The 19,527-nt window shown below is 40.8% G+C and overlaps 1 protein-coding gene across 38 annotated transcripts in view; it reads left to right on the top strand.

Annotated features, from left to right (window-relative positions):
* Nucleotides 1-19,527, top strand: part of DLG1 (discs large MAGUK scaffold protein 1) — a 112,856-nt gene that overhangs the window by 83,890 nt on the left and 9,439 nt on the right. For 16 of the 38 annotated variants that reach the window (XM_034424602.3, XM_034424601.3, XM_087871972.1 and 13 more), the window contains 3 exons: nt 5,130-5,229; nt 7,614-7,655; nt 8,566-8,616. In XM_034424602.3, coding sequence (XP_034280493.2) covers nt 5,130-5,229; nt 7,614-7,655; nt 8,566-8,616 — 193 coding nt within the window. Of the gene's footprint in view, nt 1-5,129; nt 5,230-5,585; nt 5,620-7,613; nt 7,656-8,565; nt 8,617-19,527 lie in introns of all 38 variants that reach the window. The other 22 variants (XM_034424609.3, XM_034424606.3, XM_087871974.1 and 19 more) reach the window with 2 other exon arrangements.

The following is a 19,527-nucleotide window of genomic DNA, read 5'->3' as shown; positions in this document are numbered from 1 at the left end:
CAACTGCATTTTGTTGAATAGGGCCCAATGCTTAAGTCCGCAAAGATCCTTCTGAATCTTTTTTTTTTTTTGAATTTTTTTTTTTGAATTTTTTTAGACATACAACATAAAATACATCTTTTTAGAGCAAGGGTTTGATCCGGTATAAAATAGGTACAATTACTCACATTCCCTCAACCAATTTTGTTCTAAATTTTATCCATTTACATCTTTAAAAAAAAGAAAGAGAAAAAAAACTTATTCTAAACATTTATCATTCTACCATATCACCCAAAATTCTAAACAATTATTTCCAAATAGACACCATTCCAAATCTTTGTCATTTTAACAATCAATATTTCATATATGTTCCTCATTCCTAAGACGCATTACATCAAATCTATATTCTATTTCTCTTAAATGGCAGCTAGTATCCATGATCTTGACAAAGAATATTTTCCTCCTCTCTTAAAGTCATTTCAAAGTCAATCAACATTTCCATCTATAATTTGTTACTCCCAAAATACTTTATTTTGTTTACTTCAGGCTTGTTCTCTAATACTATTAAGTCTGAATTTAGCTGGTTCATAATTTAAGTAGCTATTTCCCAGCAGTATTTTCCACCACTTCTATCTCTATGTGTTTAACTGGTTCACAGTTTGGCTTAACTATTCTCCAGTATTATCTCCTCCACTGAACTTGCAGTAATTGCAGGCAGTTGACGTTAATAACAGTGCGTTAGTCTGCTGCGCTACTAGGGCTCCTAGTTTGTCTTTTGTCTTTGCTTTTAAAAGCGTATTTATTTCCTCTTCTCTTTCCTCTCTCTCAAACATAATCCATTCTCATTTAGCCACAAAAAAAGAAAAAGAAAAACCAATCTGTAGTGAGATAATTTCCAAGAAGTTAGTAATTAATGCTATCCATCAACAGGTCTTTTCCTTCCACCATTCATTTGAGTCTTTTTGCCCCAATAGTTCTCAGCTGCTGTTAAGGCTGGGACACACTTATTGTAATCCAGCATTTACGGGCAGTTCCCGCCTGGGCAGAAGTCCACTCACCTGGCTTTCAAAACTCCCTGCTCCACTCTCCGCTTCTCCTCCTGCACATCCTTTTGTTCCGGTTGCTGCGGTCTCGGGGCAGCCGCCATGGCTGCTGTATCCACTGCCGCCGGCGCAGAGGGCAATCCTCCAGCCCTGAGGAACCTGCCCGTTCCCCTCAGCCATCCGAGGGGTCCCTTTCTAACCCCCTGTCCCTACAGGACAGGGTAGGTCCACAGACCTGCCGCCGGCAGGTTGACAGACGGGGTTTTCGCGGGGCTCTGAGGAGCCCCACTAATTCCCCGTCTGAATCGCTGCGGCGCCAACTGGAAGTCCTCAAGATCCTTCTGAATCTTGAGTCTGTCTTCCAGAGTATTAGCAATTCAGCCCGACTTGGTGTTGTCTGCAGATGAGTTCCCCTTCTATCCCCTCATCTAGATCATTTATAAAAATGTTGAAGAGTACGGGCCTAAGATCTTAAGGTACACCACTCCCTCTGTGCAGGGCCTTCTCATCTTGATTGATCTCTTGTGGGGACTTTCCACTTTATCAGTGTCCTTTTAAAATGTGGTGTCCAAAATTGGACACAAAGTCCTAGGTTTGGTCTAGTTTTCGGGACAGTAAAAGTATTTCTCTAAATAACTTCTCTCTAAATAAAGGGAAGGGAGGGAGGGGCACTTTCAGAGTTGCAAGATTCTGTTATTGCAACCTTGCAATAAAGATTGTGTTAATACTCACAGTTGGGGCTTTTTGTCTGCCTAAGAGCCGACATCAGCCTTGCAAGTCTGAAAGCGCTTCCCCTCCCTCGCCTGTGCTTTCCAGAGTGGTTCCCTTCTGAGATGCCTCCTCCACTCCATTCAGGTCTCCCTGGCCCTTCCTCCATGACAAGCCCACAGGTTTCCTGCCGCACCTCTCAGGCAGGGAGGCAGGTGCTCGGCTTCAGAGAGCCATTACTGAACCCTGGGCTGGGGAAGGTTGAGGGGCTAGCTGAAGGGCCAATTATCTCCCACCTGCCCTGGCTGGCTGAGTCACTGTCCATCTGGGTTGCCCTGATGAGGCACGGAAGACCAAATAAAACCTTTAGGGCATCTTGGAAATCATATCTAGGTTCTGTATAATCTAGGAATCCAGGCCTCTGTCTCTGTGCCTGTAGGTGAGCCCCCAGGGTTCAAGTGCCCTCATTCTCCCTTCCTTGCCCTTTTGTGCCCATCACCTTTCCAGCCCGGAATGCACCTGGCACTGGCTCCGTGTTTCTGTCCTGATACTCCCTGCTCTGGCCCAATTATAAGGACGTTGCTCTTCCATTTCCTATTGGGATCTTTTGTGTGTGTGCATTTTTGGGTCAAGTGATTCATGGTCAGGATTTGATTTCTTTTGGGAAATTGAGGATCGAGGAAGGCAAAGTGAATGGGTAGCTGACTCAACCAATCGGCGGTGAAGGAGCCCAAAACCTCAGCCTCAGCTTACACGGATCCCTGAGCCGTTCTGGCTTGGCTTGGTTCAGCCTCTTGGGAAGAAGGAATGTGCTGGCCTAGCCCTGCTGGTTGTCCGTCTCTGTTTCTCCCCCCACCCCCTGTGGGGGACGTGGCTTGGCTGACTTGTGGCCGTGCAACCAGAGTGGGGACGAAGAAGAAGAAGAGCAAGTGGATCGTGTTTGCTCTCTGAATTCCCTTGCGGCCATTCTCTACTCTTTCCCATTTGGGGAACCTTCCTTCCTTCCTCCCTCCCTCCCTCCCTCCCTCCCTCCCTGAAAAAATAAACCCTGGAAGTGGAGTGTGAGGAGCCTGAGGCTCTCAGGAGGAGCTGTGTGCGGATGCAACTGCAGGCCCTTTAGTGGCCAGCAGCCCAGGGCATTGGGGTGCTGGAGGCTTGCTTCCTCCCCACACCCCCAAGATTTGCTGACGGACCCAGTAGCTGCCTCCAGCAATTACTTGCGCAAGCAGACACCTGGGGAAATCCTCAGGGCTTGCCCAAGCAGTGGTCAAATAGGGTGGGGGGATAATTGCAGGACTGTTTATTTTTACTGATTGATTGATTTGATTTCTGTAGCTGCCCATCTCAAGAAGGGCGGGGGTGCATCAATTATGCTGCACTAATATCCCCCTTTCCCCTCCCCCTCAACGTCTTGCCCTTCTCCGTGGCTAGAAGGAGCAGAACATCCTGAGGCAACCCTTCATTTGGCAAACTGGTTGTTTATGGAACTCCTCGGAGTCCGGAGTCACATTTCTTTTAGGGAAGCATGAACTGCTGCCTGGTTGCCCTGCAGCCTTGCAGCCGAGCTGCCCGCGGCTCTTGTACCTTAACCCTGCACCAGACTCATGCATGAGAACCGGAAGAGACCCTCAAGTACGCTTGCCATTGAGAGACAACTGCCCGCCTGCCTGCCTGCCTGCTTGCATGCCCACCTTCTGCGCCTTGCCTTGCTGTGGCTTTTCTGTGGGGAGCATGGCTGCCTGTTCCCCTTGCCTGGCATCTTGCTGGAAATGCTGAGCATGCTTGCTGTCGCCGATGGCTGCTTAGTACCCTTTCCCGCTTTGATCAGGAGTGCATGATGGACTGATCTTTGGGGAAACTAACCGGGCACAGCAGACAGGGGAAAACGTGGGGCAAAATTGATCGGTTCCTTGGTGTGGTGGTGGGGAGTTCCCTCTTCTGCAGCGTGATACAAATGCCCCGTTTGGGGCCCATGTCGGCCACAGCTTGGTGCTAGATAGGCTTGCTTCTTTCCTTGGCCAGTGTCACCTCTGCTAAGTAACATGTTGGGGTAGACTGGGCTGGTCAGCTCCGGCCTTTCCTTCCCATTACCTTTCCTGCCCTGTCTCACCAGAGCTTTTAACCCACCTGCCCAAGACCAGCAAGCTCTCCTGCCCAAGGAAGGGGGGGGGGAGCCTGAAAGCCTTGTGGCTGATGGCTTTCACAAGTCCACAGGCAAAGACTTGTAGGCATATTTTATTTCATTTTATTTTTGCTATTGTAGCCGACTTTTAATAGTTCTCCCTGTAGCAAAGGAGGCTTTCTGTCCAGTTCATTTCTGCAAATGGGGGAGGCAGGACGGCAGCGGGAGTTTTCATTCCACTCCATCCCTTATTCTATCGGGGGGGGGGGGGAATCATGAAAAGTTGCCTGAATTGTCACGGGGATGTGTGTTCATTTACGCAAACCTTCCTGAACCTGGAAGGGGGAGTGCCCCTTCCCGGTTTTATGTAGGAGCTGTGCCTGTAACCGTTTGGGAGGGCTCAGGCTCCCCTCAGATATCAAATTCACCCGTTTACGGGTTTGCACAATTCATTAAGCTATTACCTTTAGAGCTAACCGACCCCAAATGGAAGGTCAAAGTTAACCAGCTGAGCATATTTTAACTGACCAAGTCCCGCATGTTGGTGAAGGTAGTCATTCACACTTCCCCTGATTTACTGGGGCCCAGGAAGCTTTCAGTGTTTAGTGTTTCCAGGCCTCCCCCCCCAACCCATTGTTGATGACTGTGGGACTCAGGGAAGGGTCCAGTACAGCTGGTTGGAATATTCTGCTTGCTTGCCCCCTCCCCACCTCGGTGCCCATCCAGATCGTTGGGGGTCTAACATGGACTTTATGTCACTGGGATCCCCTCAAGAGTTACAGCCAAGACCAGCAGCTCTCCCTGGGCTCCTCCATGCCAGCAGCCTTGCCCAGCCATTCCCGAGGGCCCCTGGGACCCGAGTCAGTTAGGCAGGGTCTCCGGAAACCCACAAGCTCTTCAAACTGAAAACGAGGGCTGGTCTCCTCCCCCTTTCTTTTTTTGGCCGGGGGTGGTTTCTTCGGAAACCCATGCTGCCTCTCTAGCAGAAGGCACCAGGGCACTTGCTCTTAGATGGGAGGGCACCGTAGGGACTGGCTTTATTTCTGGGCACAGAGCAGAGCCCGGAGGGAGGCTGAGCCCCCCCGCTCCCCCCTCAGAGCCCCGTCCCCACCCTGTCCTCCTCCCCCCGACTTGGGCAGAAGCAGGGGGTCTGCATGCTGGAGGGTAGAATTTGGCCTCTCCTGGAGCAGTGGCTGCTGGCTGGCCCTGGGCCTTCCTGACCTGCTAGACGTCCGACACCCACCCTTTGTTTGCCCCTCTTTCCTTCTCTTCTTCAGCAGTCATTCAATGACAAGCGTAAAAAGAACCTCTTTTCCCGAAAATTCCCCTTCTACAAGAACAAGGACCTGAGTGAGGCAGAGACCAGTGATGTTGACCGTAAGTATGGGGGAGGGGGGGGACCGCGTGTGCCGTACGGTGTGGCCTGGAAAAGGGTCCCAAGAACATCCGTGAGGAGCCAAGCTGTGGGGGGGCAGTGGGGGGGGAAATAACTCTCATGGCTGATCGGGCGGGGGGGTTCCTCACTCGCCCCACTTTGAGATGGGGCTTCAGGGAAGTCCATTCTGCTAGCAGGGGAATTGCGTCTTGAACAAGTGGGGGGGCTAGGGGGCTGGCTCCCCACGGATGCTGCTGGGACCATCCTGGAGCAGCCTCCGGAGGATGTGCAACTGATGGATGTTTTCTCTGTGATTGTCTCCTCCTTGCTTGCCCTCACTCGGGGAACTACTCCACAGGAGATCCCTGGAGACATGGGATCAAAAGGCCTGAGTAAGTGACCCTTCCTCCCCCCCTGTTCAGCTCTAGCTGCGTTCCCCTCCACTTGCCTGCTGCAGGCTGGCTTTCCTTCCTTTGGTTTGGGGCTGAGAGGACTAGACGGCTTTGTGCTTTGGGAGCCTTTGAACACTTCGGTTGTCATCGGAGGCTCAGAAATGGGGCACTGATGCGTTCTTAAAGGTTTCTTCCCCAGCAAACTTCAATGTACTAGCATTGAAGAACACTGCACTGTTGGTAGAGAAACAGCACCGGTTGGATAAAGGCTGCCAGGCCAAGCCTCTTGACCGCTGCAACCAGGACTCCCTCAAGGCCTTCCTGCCCACAAGCTGTTTCCCAGACCTGGGTACAGGCCATCCTAAGCAGCCCCTCCCTTCCTCCTCATGGGGTGCTTAGCTCTAGGTTAAATTGGGTCCATTGATCCCTTTGATTTTCTCTATAAAATTCGCCATTGGGATCATCTTTCCTCCATCTGTGCCACTGCCATGCTCCCCCACTCGCTGCTCAGCTCCACACTCAGAGCAGCCCCTCTCCCTGAGGGGTCCCAAGGCTGCTTGCCCACAGAGCGCCAGGGGCCTCTTTCCGGGCTTTGGCCCTTGGCAGGGGACCATGGTTGAAGCCAGTCAAGCCAGCCACTCTGATTAGCCTGCCTTTCCTCCAGGGTAATTCTTTGGGCAGGTAAAATCTCAGGAATAATGGGGAGGAGGGTCTGCCTGCAGCAGCCCTTCCTCTTGCATCCAGACGAGTGTGGTCAGCCTGACTCTCTGTTCCTTTGTCCAGCTCGGTCAGTGGCAGGCCTCCTGTTGTAGTCAGAGGCCCGCTTCGATTGGCCAGGCAGCTTAAGGCAGGAGGGCTCTCCTGGCTGGGGGGGGGGGGGGCAGGGGCCTTGGTGAAAAGGCATGAAGGTGGGCTGCAGGTTACTCCTCTTCCCGCCCACCCTTGACTGGAGAGGGGTCAAGGGATGCAGAACGGGCCTCCCAGGCCCTTCCTGAGGAGCGATCTGGATTCATCTTCTCAAACTGACTCTGGGCCTTCCTGCATGGCAGGCAGCTCAGCAAGCATCCTGGCCTCGGTGTTGAGGCGCCCTGGGAGCTCAGTCCCTCTTCCCTGCTCGTGTTGGGACTCGGTTCCCTGGCTCCATCTGGGCTGTTGTACAAAGCTTTCCTTTTCCTTTTCAGCCAACTCTGGATGGCTCCCAGACAAAAATTAAAAGTTCATTTTAAAATGATAAAACACAACCAGTTAAAACATTAAAGCAACAAAAACCTGGTGCCAATTCATGTTAACATGCCATCAACTCGTTCTCTCCCAACGCTTGGAGGAAAGAAAACGGGCCTGAAAAGGCACTTATGCAGAGAGAGTGACCTGGGGCTGCTGTCTTATGGGGATTCCCACCCTCACCCCTGCCTCCTTATTCGGGGTGACGGTTGTGCTCCCTCCCCTCAAAGGAATCCCATGAAGGGAGCCTCAGGCAGTTTGCCCACGAGGCCCATGACTCAGGCTCATTCTGCCCTTACAGAAAGTGGATATGAGGACACAGGTGGCTCTCCAACCTATAGGCCAGGCTTTCCTTGTTTCAGGTGGAGCTCGCTCTGGGCCCCACAGCTGATGTTCTGGGGTTGGGCGGCTGCTCCCCTTCATATCCAGGTTCTGGTGAGGGACTTCTCCAATTATGCCCACCACCATTTTGTGGAAATGAATTTCAGAGGTCAGCGATGGGCTGAATGTGGCTCCTGGTCCCTATCCCTGAAAGGAGGCAGAGAGCCACCTGTGTGTAACCTCCTTTCTCTGGAAGTATATTGTAAATTGTGGGCTTCTCTTTCGGCTTTAGGAATGTTGTCCATGGAGCAGGAGAACTGTGAAGTATGTCAAGAGACACTTGTCAGACACTTTTATGGTCCTGAGTAACCCATGGAGGTGTACTTTCTGCCTCTGATGGGCCTTGGGGTTCCTTGGCATTGCTCCTAATTTTTGCTTTGTACTATTTTCAGAGCATGTGACTTCCAATGCCAGCGACAGTGAAAGTAGTTACCGTAAGTGTCTTCAACTATGTTCCTTCTTGCTGTTTTTTCTGGGAACTTTCAGAAATTTAGGCTTACTTTTAAGAGCAGTTGGATAATGGAGACACCCTTGAAGCTTCAGTGGCTGCCAGTTGGTTTCTGGTGGCAATTCAAGGTGCTGCTAAAGCCCACTGTGGCCAAGGGCTGCATTTCCGGAGGGTTTGCCAGTCTCCCCAGCTACGTCTGCCCACCCCATCAGGCCTGGCAGGAGGGGCGTGTATGGGCCCCATTGACTGAGGGAGGTCGTCTAATGGGACCCAGGAGGAGGAGAGCCTTTTGTGGCCCCTCTGGAGCCTGCCTTGCCTTCTCTCCAAAGACGTGGCTGAGTCAAAGGGCTGGTGGATCTGGCTGGGGTTTGGAGGCTGCTGGGTGGCTTTACTGGTTGATCCATCACTTGCCCTTGCCTGCTTTTTATGCTTTCTGGTTTTAGTTTTGTTTTTTCATGGAGTTTTAAATTGGTTTTAAGGGGGTCTTTTTCTCTTTTGCTTGTCCTGGGCTTTTGAAGAAGTGTTTCTGTCACAATCCTGTTGCAAAGTTCATTTCAGCAGACTGAACAATAAAACCCTTTCACTGTCCTCATTAAAGATTCTGTAAGAGGAGAGAGAGAGAGGGAGGGAGAGAGAGGGAGAGAGAGAGAGAGCAGCTTCCTCCGCTTCCTAGTGTCTTCGTTGTCCTCTAGCATTAGTCTGCAACTCGCTTCCCTTGCAGCCGTGGGGGTGGGGTGGGGACTGAGGCTGCCTGGGGGGCTTTGGGGTTTTGGGTCATAGCGGCTGGTTGCTGGCAGGAGGCCTGGCCGGACAGGAGGGGCTGAGGGGAAGGGGACGCATCCTATAAAAGCGCATGTTAAGTCACAGTCTCTGATGGTCTCTCTCTGACTTTCCAGGTGGCCAGGAAGAGTGTGTCTTGTCTTATGAACCAGTCACACAGCAAGAAGGTTGGTACCGTTCGGTCTGTGAACTAATCTGACGGAGGGTGGGTGCTGCCCCTTTACTTGGCAAATATAGTTGTCCCTCTTTAGCACTGTGAAGAGCGAAGCCGTCAGATGTCGCCTTCCCTGTGCTGTATGGCTGCTGAGGGTGTCCTCTTCCACCTTATGTGGCCAGATCAGTCAAAACTATCTCATGATTTTGAAGTGCATGGAGGACAGAAAAAAGTGACAGGTGCTCAGGAAAACATTGGTTTCATGGCGGCTGTTTTTTTTTTTTTTTAAATATAACTTTTTATTATTTTTTATAAAAACAAACAAACATTTAGTACATCTGTCGCCCCCTCCCTGTGACATCTCGGTGTTATCTTCGGTCGTTCTTCTTCCAAAAAAGAAAATTTCTTCTATCTTGATCTTCATACAAACCATTTTAATATCTCCTTACTAAGACAAAATTCTGCCTATCAAATTTTTAAATATAATCATAAAACTTTTATCTTTTATATCTCTTTTCCAACCAATGATAAAAACAGTTCCATATCCTATAATACTCTATCTCTTCCTATCTTTAATCATCAAAGTCAATCTATTCATTTCTGCACAATCCATAATTTTTTTTATCACCTCTTCCAAAGGTATTTTCTCTGCTTTCCAATTTTGAGCATAAACAATTCTTGCATCTGTTATTACATGTATAATCAAATAGGTATTTTCCTTACTAATCTTTTCTGGAAGAATACCCAATAGGAACGGCTCTGGTTTAAGTTCAATACTTAACTGTATCATCTCTTTCAACCATGTTTTAATTTTATTCCAATAATTTTTTGCTTCTGGACATGTCCACCACATATGATAATAAGATAATTTCCATAAATTTCTGAAATTCTTTTTCATTTAATATTGTTGTGTTCAAAGTCCATCTAGTCTTTTTCTTTTGGCCTTTCCATATCATTGTCATTGGGATATGATCTGCCCATATATTTGAACCAATGTTTACTTCTTGTACTGCTTCTATAAGTCCAGATGACATCCATATCATATCTATCCTTGACCACAATAAATGTCTATTTGCATAAAAAGTATATTGACTCTCTTTCAAATGTTTTTGTCTCCAAATATCTTGAACATTTAATTCTTCTGTCATTTAAAAAAAAGATTTTGCCAGTGTTCTTTTGGATTTTATATTTGTTTTCACTGTTTTGTAGTCCAGCTCTGGGTCTGTTATAACATTAAAATCTCCCATTATACATTTTCATATTCCAGTTCTATAATTTTTCTATGTAGTCGCCGATAAAACTCTTCCTGATTTTCATTCGGAGCATATAGTGCTATCAGAAGTATTTGTTTATAGTTCATTTTTATTTCCACCATCAAAATCCTACCTTCCCCATCTTCAAAAATTAATTTAGGTTCTAATTTTTCTTTGATATATAATACCACACCTCTTTTACTTTGTTGTATTAATGATGTAAATAAAGTTCCTAATTTTGGATATTGTAATAGTTTTATATGTTGTTTTCTAATATGAACTTATATTAGAATAAGACAATAAGAACTTAAGTTAAAAAAAAAGATTTGAAAACTGAATGCAGAGATCCGATTACTGGGAGAAGTAATAATAATAATAATAAAAAAGACTGAGACGGACACAGATCGCGTTTTTTATGACTGTGAAAGAACAGATTGAGAGAGCTAAAGCAAGAAGACAATAAAGACTAAAGAAAATAAAAATTAAGTGAATTATTAATTTTGAACTGTTTAATTAGTTAATAAGTTTAATACTTAAAAGAAATATATAAATTGATAATAATTTTATAGCTATAAATTGTATTGTGAAATTGTGGTTAGATAAGGAATTATTGTTAAAGTGAAAGGTTGATTTTTATACAAAATAACAGATGAGCTGACTGTATGTCTGAGATAGACTGATTGAAAAAGGGGGGTAACTGAAAAGATTGCTAATTAGAAAATCAAGAAAATTAAACTAAAATCTTGATTGATAAGTAAATTGATTTATACTGTGAATAAGAATTAATTGTTCAATTGGGATAACTGGCAATATAATATAATATAACTATATATAAGCTGTGCGGTGTATAAGCAGTGTTTGGAGGGGAAAAGAGATACTAAGGAATAACTTAATAATTGATGTTAAGGTTGGAAAGCTTTACACGAATATTGAAAATGTCTACAACATCCACCGTAACAAAGACAGGGAAAAAACCTACAATCAATATGTTAGTAATGACTCCTACCCCCTCTCAACAAAAAACAATAGATAGCATGATGGGGAAAGAAAAAGAAAAAGAAAAACTGGAAATGGCACCAAATGTAATACAAGATATGTTTCAAAAGATCCAGGAAACACTGCTCCAAACACAAGAAAAAATAGCTGAAAATCAGGAAGAAATGAGAACGTTCCATGCAGAGATTAGAAATGAATTAGGAGAAGTCAAGGAAGATATCAAGACCATGAAGGATAAAATTGGGGGCATTCAAAATTCTATAGCAGAAAATGAACAAAGAATTAGGAAAACGGAAACAAAAATAGATCATGTGGAATTAAAAGTAGAAGCAATGGAACAAAAAACCCTACAACTAAATAAAGAAATGTCAGATTCCTTGGCCATGCTTGAAATGGAAAAGGCCTCATACTTCTTGCGTTTTCAAAATATTCCAGAAGAAAAAAATGAGGATTTAGAAGGGAAGATGGTGGAAATTATCGCAGGAATGATACAAAAAGAGCCAGAAGAAATAAAAGGACAATTGGAAGAAACTTACCGTGTACAAACAAATTATATAAGAAAACACAGACTGGTGAGAGAAGTCCATGTCAAATTCTTAAAAAAATCAATCCGAGATGAAGCCTATAAGAAATCTAGAGAAGAAACGGTGATCTATAATGATAAAGAAATTATAATCTTAAAACAGATACCTCGAAGAGTAAGAAATCTACGACAACAATATCAGTTTTTAACACAACTATTGATCAAATACAAGATAATGTACAGATGGCTGCCAATAGAGGGGATCTTAATTACGTGGGAAGACAAAAAATATAAAATAGACACTCTAGAAAAGGCAAGAGAATTTCATAACACACACTTTAGACTAGAAGAAGAACAGGAAAGCAAGGAGGAAACAGATAGTAAAAGTCAAGAAGAAGAACCAATAGAAACAAATGAAGAAAAAGAAACAAGACAGAGGCAAGAAAAAGAGAGAGAACAGAGAGAAGGTGCAAAAGCTAAGGCACGGATGGAAACAAGAAACACAAAAAAACAGATACGATAGGCAATGGATGAACACATCAAACTCTTTTCGGTAAACATTAATGGCTTAAATGCCCCCCAAAAAAGGAATCAAATTTTCACAAAATTACGAAAATTAGAAGCAGATGTGATATGTCTGCAAGAAGTACACATTCAAAAAGATTATCAAAAAATCCTAGAAAACCCCAAATTAGGAAAACTATATTCATCTCTGGCCCAAAAAAAGAAAAAAGGAGTAGTGATTTATGTAAAAGAAAAAATACAATCTAAACTAGTCTATACCGATGAGCAAGGTAGAGTGGTGATGGTTGAACTAGAAATAGGAAAGAGGAAAATGTTAATTGTAGTGATTTATGCACCTAACCAAAAACTACAGGTTTTTTTTAAAGATCTACATATAAACTTATCAGAATTAGAATATGATGACATTTGTGTAATAGGGGATTATAATGCAATAGTAAATGCAAAGAAGGACTACAAAACTGGGAAAAAACAAACAAAAGAAAAATGAAATACTTCCAAAATAATTCTTTACTATGGCTGAAGAACTAAACTTGGCAGACGTATGGAGGGAAACACATGAAGAAGAGGCTCAATACACCTTTTACTCCCATCCACATAACTCCTGGTCAAGATTAGACATGGCATGTATGACCCCAAATATCAAAATAGAAGTAGAAAAAATTGAGATAGGCACAAACCAATGGGCAGACCACAATCCACTATTCATAAACTGGAAAGGGGAAAGAAGACGTAAGAGATGGACAATGAACCAAAGATTATGTCAAGAAAAAGAATTTAATTCGATGTTAGAAAAGGAAGTAAAAATATTTTTTCAGATAAATAAAATAGAGGAAACCTCTTTACAAAACACATGGGATATTTTAAAAGCATATATAAGGGGCCTAGTAATAGCATATACGAGGAAGAAGAATAAAGAGAAGAAAAAACAATTAGATAATTTAGAGAAAGACCTAAAACAAATAGAACAAAAACTCCAGGAAAAGCCCCAGAACAAAACAATAAGAGAAGAATGGGAAATGATTAAGCATAAATTGAATTTGATAAACCAAATAGAACTAGCCCAAAAAATAAAAATGGCGAAACAAAATTATTTCGAACACGCAAATAAAACGGGCAGATGGCTAGCCTATAAACTGAAAAAAGAACAGAAAAAAAGAATGATATACCAATTGAAAGACGATAAAGGAGAAATTCAACATAGTAAAGAGGCCAAAAAAGAAATTATTAAGAAATTTTATGCGAATCTATATAATCAGGGGAAAATAGAGGAAGATAAGATAAAACAGTACATAGGGAAATCAGGAATGCCAAGAATCACAGAAGAACAAAGAATAACTCTCAATAGGCCAATAATCAAATTAAAATTAGATGAAGTACTGAAAAAGCAAAAAAACAATAAAACACCGGGACCCGACGGACTACCGGTAGAAATATACAAAACAATGCAAGAAGTATTGGGAAAGAATATGTTGCGATTATATAATGAAGCTATGGAGAAAGCCAAAATACCAAATTCATGGACAGAAGCCATAATAACAATCATTCCAAAAGAAGATACAGATCTCCAGTTAATACAAAACTATAGACCTATTTCATTATTGAATGCCGATTACAAAATATTTGCAGCAATCTTGGCCGAAAGGATTAAATCAATATTAAATACATATATACACCCAGACCAAAATGGATTTCTGCCGGAACGCCAAATAAAGAACAACATGAGAATAATACTTAATGCTCTAGAATATTATGAATCACACTCGGAGAAGCAGGCAGCGTTGGTTTTTCTTGACGCCCAAAAGGCCTTCGATAATCAAAATTGGAAATTTATGATTGAACAACTACAAAATATGCAAATTGGGGAAAAATTTGGGAAAATTATAGCAGAAATCTATACTAAGCAATCAGCAAGGATAATTATGAATGATGACATAACAGACAAATTTAATATAACAAAAGGAGTCAGACAAGGCTGTCCACTTTCCCCCTTACTATATATTCTATCATTGGAAATCCTGTTGAAAAAAATTAGAGAAGATCAAGGAATTGAAGGTTTAAGAGAGAAGAATACAAAGCTCAAGCCTTTGCTGATGACCTAGTGTTTTTGACAGAAAATCCTATGGAATCTATACCTAATTTGTTCCAAAAAATAGAAGAATTTGGAGAAGTGGCTGGACTAAAAATCAATAAAAGTAAATCGAAGCTAATTTTAAAAAACCTTACGGAAATCCAAACAAAAGAATTGACAGATAATATACAAATCCAAACAACAAAAAAAATAAAATATATAGGAATCTGGTTATCTACAAGAACATCAGCAATTAAAGAAAACAATTATGATAAATTACTAGAACAAAGAAAGAAAGACTTAGAAAAATGGGAAAATTTACACATTTCATTCCTAGGAAGAATTTCGGCCATCAAAATGACTATATTACTTAAATTTTTATATTTGTTTCAGGTCACCCCAATTAAAATAGATAAACCGTTTTTTGAAAAGCTGAATAAAATAACATCTAAATTTATATGGCAAAGGAAAAGGCCACGAATAAAATTTAAATTGCTTCAGGATACAAAAGATAGAGGAGGAGCTGCACTCCCTGACTGGGAGGTATACTACCAAGCAGCAGTACTATTGTGGGTCAAAGATTGGATAGAATTAAAGGACTCTAGAATTTTAACAATTGAGGGACACAAACTCCAAACTGGCTGGCACTGCTTTATGTGGGATGAGAAATACAAAACACATTCATATTTTAAAAGACACACAATAAGGAACTCATTATTACAAATTTGGCTTAAAATTAAAAAACAACATTATATGAAGATACCAAATTGGCTAGCACCGGTAGAATCAATTAGGCACCCAAATTTAACAGATAAGACAAAAATAATTAGATATAAAGATATAATTGACTATCAAGGCAAATTAAAGACAAAACAACAATTGGAGACAGATTTACACAGAGAAATAGACTGGTGGACTTATACTCAAATACAATCCAAATACAGAGAACATATAAAAACATATGAAATTTATAATCAAAAACAAGAAATAGATAAAATTATATTAGATTCAGAAAATAAATTAATTAGTAGAATTTATAAATTTCTTCTACGCTATAAATTGGAAGAAGAGACAGTCAAAGAAACGATGATTAAGTGGGCCCAAAACATTAAACACACAATACCTTTGGAAAAATGGGAAAAGTTCTGGCAGGCAAACCTAAATTTAACGAAAGCAACGGCGTACAAGGAAAACCAACTGAAAATGTTTTATCGGTGGCATATGTCTCCAACCAGATTGGCAAAAATACAACCTAAAAATAGCCCGATTTGTTGGAAGTGCAAAAAGGCACAAGGGACTTTCTATCATTTATGGTGGACGTGCCCGGCAGCAAAGAAATTTTGGTCTAACATCAAAAAATGGTTGGAACAAATAACAAAAACACAGATTGAAAAAGAAACATTTTTATTAGGAATCTTTAACAAATCATACCCTAAGGATATCAAATATCTCACAATTCACATATTAACTGCTGCAAGAATAACCTACGCAAGAAATTGGAAGCAAGAAAAAATACCAAGTGAAACAGAAGTAATAGGGAAAATTTTAGAATGCGCTGAAATGGATAGGTTAACCAAAGAATTACAAGAAAGAGAAGAATCAGACTATTATAAAATATGGAATAATTGGTACAATTGGTTAAAAATCAGAAATATACAAAAATATAGGGGAAATATTACCCATTTAAATATATATATATATAATAAAAAATATTGTTAGATTAAGGAGAGGTGAAGGAATATATCATAAGTAGAATTGTAGAACATCACTCTGAAAAAATGTTTAAGAAGAAATTACACTCTTTTTGTGTATATGTTGTATAAATGTTTGTTGTGTATATGTTACGTATGTCTTTTTTAATATTTATATTCAATAAAAACTACTTTTAAATACAAAATTGATATTCTCTCTTCAGATCCCTAACTCTTCTGGGTATTTATTATTATTATTATTATTATTATTATTATTATTATTATTATTATTATTATTTATTGAATTTCTATACCGCCCTACTCCCGAAGGACTCAGGGCGGTGAACAGCCATGGAATAAAACACATACATATACAAAATTTAAAATCGAATAAAATGAATTAAATAAATTTGGCTGAATTAATACCCATAATTTAAAATACCCATATTTTAAAACACATTAAAATTTAAAAATTTGCACTTAAAAGGGAGAAGATTTAGGCAAGGCCAGCTTGATGAAATAAAAGAGTCTTCAACTCAACGTCTATTTGACGTAAGACCACGAGTTCTTTGTCTTTATGCTTCAGTACTGTATTCCTTGCTGCTTGTATTATCTCCGTTTTCATTGCTCTTTTTGTAAATCTTACATGGACTTCTCTTGGTAGTTTATTTCTTGTTGCATATCTAGTATATATTCTGAACGCTTCATCAATCTCGTTTAAGATATGTTCCTTGGGTTTTTCCAAGACTTCAGCCAGGATTTCTGCAATTTTCTCTGGTAGACTTTCTTCCTTTTCTTTTTTTTTTTATTGCAAAAGTTTTACAATTACATTTTCACCCCTTTCCCCCCCCCCACCCACCCCAAACTTCCCAACCTCCCTAACCCTCCCTAACCCTCCCCTCCCCCCAGACTTCCCTATATTATACTCATATCTGGTAAAAAAAATAAAAAAAAACCCTTAATATAAAACTTGTATAAAAACTTGAACCCCTCCCTCCCCTTTATAATTTTTCTATTTACCCTCATTACATAATATTTCTAATACATTATTTTCAAATAAAAGCTATTTGATACTTTCTAGTTTGATATTTGTTCTGAACATATTCTATCCACTTTTTCCATTCCCATTCATAAGTCTCTTGTGAACAATCTTTTAAGTATGCTGAAATCTTCGCCATCTCTGCAAAACTGGCCATCTTCAAAGTCCATTCCTCAATAGTGGGCAAAGCTTCATTTTTCCAATATTTACCTATCAACAATCTTGCTGCTGTTATCATATACAATATCAGTTTTGTTTCACCCAATGTAAAACCCTTAACTATACCCAATAAAAACAATTGTGGAGAGAATTGAATTTTTTTCTTCAAAACATTCTGCATGACCCACCAAATTTTTATCCAAAAAGCCTTAACTTTCCTACAGGTCCACCAAACATGATAATACGTAGCATCCAAACATTCACATCTCCAACATTTTGGCTGAACATTAAGGTACATACATGACAACTTTTTGGGATCTAAATGCCATCTATAAAACATTTTATAGAAATTTTCCCTCAAATTCTGCGACTGAGTAAATTTAACATTCTGAACCCAAATTTTTTCCCATGTTTCCAACATCACTGGTTCTTCAAAATTTTGTGCCCACTTAATCATACAGTCTTTAACTAATTCAGTTTCTGAGTCCCTTTCTAGCAAAACATTATAAAGCCTTTTGATATGCATTGGACCTTTCTCTCTTATATGTCTAACCAATTCTTCCTCATGCAACATAATACCAGTTTTTTGGTCCTCTTTCCATCTCAATTGTAATTGATTATATTATAACCAAGTTAGATTAATCCCTTCGTCCAACAGTGTCTGCAATGTCTTCAGCTGCCATCTGCCCGCATCTGTAAAAAGAACCTCTTTGTATAACCCCCCCCCCCGAGTGACATTATATTTGTATTCCACAAAGTATGACCAAGATCCAGCCATAGCGGTATTTTATAATCCCATTTGAATCGGTGCTTCTTCCGAACTCTCATCAAAGAGTCTCTAAGTATATGGCTTTTAAATACTTTATCAACTTTGTCATCATAAAATAAGTAGGCATGCCATCCAAATTCAAGATCAAAACTTTCTGCATTCAATATTCCAGCCTTTTTCCTTCCAAACCAATCACTTGTTAAAGTTAAAGCTGCTGCATCATAATATAACTGTAGGTTTGGAAGTTTAAGACCTCCTCTTTCTGGAACATCTTGCATAATTTTCAGTTTCACTCTCGGCTTTTTCTCGTTCCAGACGAACTTATTCACTCCAGTTTGCCAGACTTTCAATTGTTTATCACTTTTAAGCACCGGAATCATTTGAAACAAAAAAAGAAATCTTGGCAAAATGTTCATCTTAACTGCTGCTATTCTTCCAAGTAGAGACAGCTGCAGTTTTTTCCAAGTCTCCATGTCTTTCTGCACCTCTCGCCACAACACCTCATAATTATTTTGAAACAATTTCATATTTGATTCTGCAACCTGAACTCCTAGATATTTTACCTTAGGTACAATCTCAAAACCTGCCCTCCTTTCAAGCTCATGTTTACGGTCTTGTGTCATGTTTTTAGCTATCATTTTAGTCTTTTTTGGATTCAGTCTAAAACCTGAAACTTTACCATAGTCTTGTATAATGTCCTTCATCAGGATTATTGATTCCATTGGCTGTGATAGGGTAACAACCAGATCGTCTGCAAATGCCTTTATTCTGTAATCCTCTTGCCTAATCATTATACCTTTCAGGATATTAGAGTCCCGTATTGTATTTAGCAAGACTAAATACAAGTGGGGACAGCGGACATCCCTGTCTTGTTCCTTTTTCAATTTTGAACTCTGTTGTCAAACTTCCATTAATAATGATCTGTGCCTTTTGCTCTTGGTAAATTGCTGAAATCGCCTGTATAAATTGATCCCCAAAGTCCATCTTTTTAAAAGTCTTTAGTAGAAAATTCCAATCCACTCTATCAAAGGCCTTCTCTGCATCCAAAAAGACCAGCACTGCAGGAATCTGTTTATTCTTCTCAAGATATTCCAATAAATCTGTTACTTGCCTTACATTGTCCTTCATGTGTCTGCCCTCGATAAATCCCGCTTGATCATCATGAATCACCTTTTGGATTACTGGCATCAACCTGTTGGCTAATACTTTCGCATAGATTTTATAGTCTGTATTCAAAAGAGATATTGGTCTGTAATTCTCTGGTTTTTTAGGACCGACTTGTTCTTTTGGTATCAAAGATATATAAGCTGTTGTCCATGATGGGGGTATTTTACCTCCTTGTTGAATATTGCAAAATAAATCTCTAAGTTGTTCCACCATTTCAGCTTGCAAAGTTTTGTAATACACTGCGGTCAAACCATCCGTGCCAGGAGCTTTGGCTATTTTTAACTGTTTAATTGCTACTATTATCTCCTCCTCTGTTATAGGATAATTCATTCTTTCCTTTTGTTGATCAGTAATTTTTGTAACTCTTTTATCGTTTAAATATTTTTCTATAAGTCCATTCTGCACCTCCTCTTTGGCGTATAGTTTGGTATAATAATCCACAAAAGCTTCTTTAATTAATTTTTGTTGAAAAATTTCTTTCCCTCCAATATCAATACTATCAATAGTCCGTATACTCTGTTTTTTCCTCAATGTGTAAGCCAACCATCTGCCCGGTTTATTAGCGTTACAAAATGTATTGTGCTTCGCATATTGTATGTTTGTTGCAACTTGTTCCGCCATAAGCATTTGAAATTGATCTTTCAAAAGTTTTATAGCACCGCATATTCTTTCACCTATTGGATTTTTAATAAGTAACTGTTCTTTATTCTTTATTTCTATTTCCAATTCAGTTC

This window comes from Pantherophis guttatus, chromosome 6 (genome assembly GCF_059756535.1).
Source record: "Pantherophis guttatus breed Tessera chromosome 6, ASM5975653v1, whole genome shotgun sequence".
Lineage (NCBI taxonomy): Eukaryota > Metazoa > Chordata > Lepidosauria > Squamata > Colubridae > Pantherophis > Pantherophis guttatus.
Note: the sequence above shows the minus strand (reverse complement) of the source record. Positions and strands in the feature narration are given on the sequence as shown.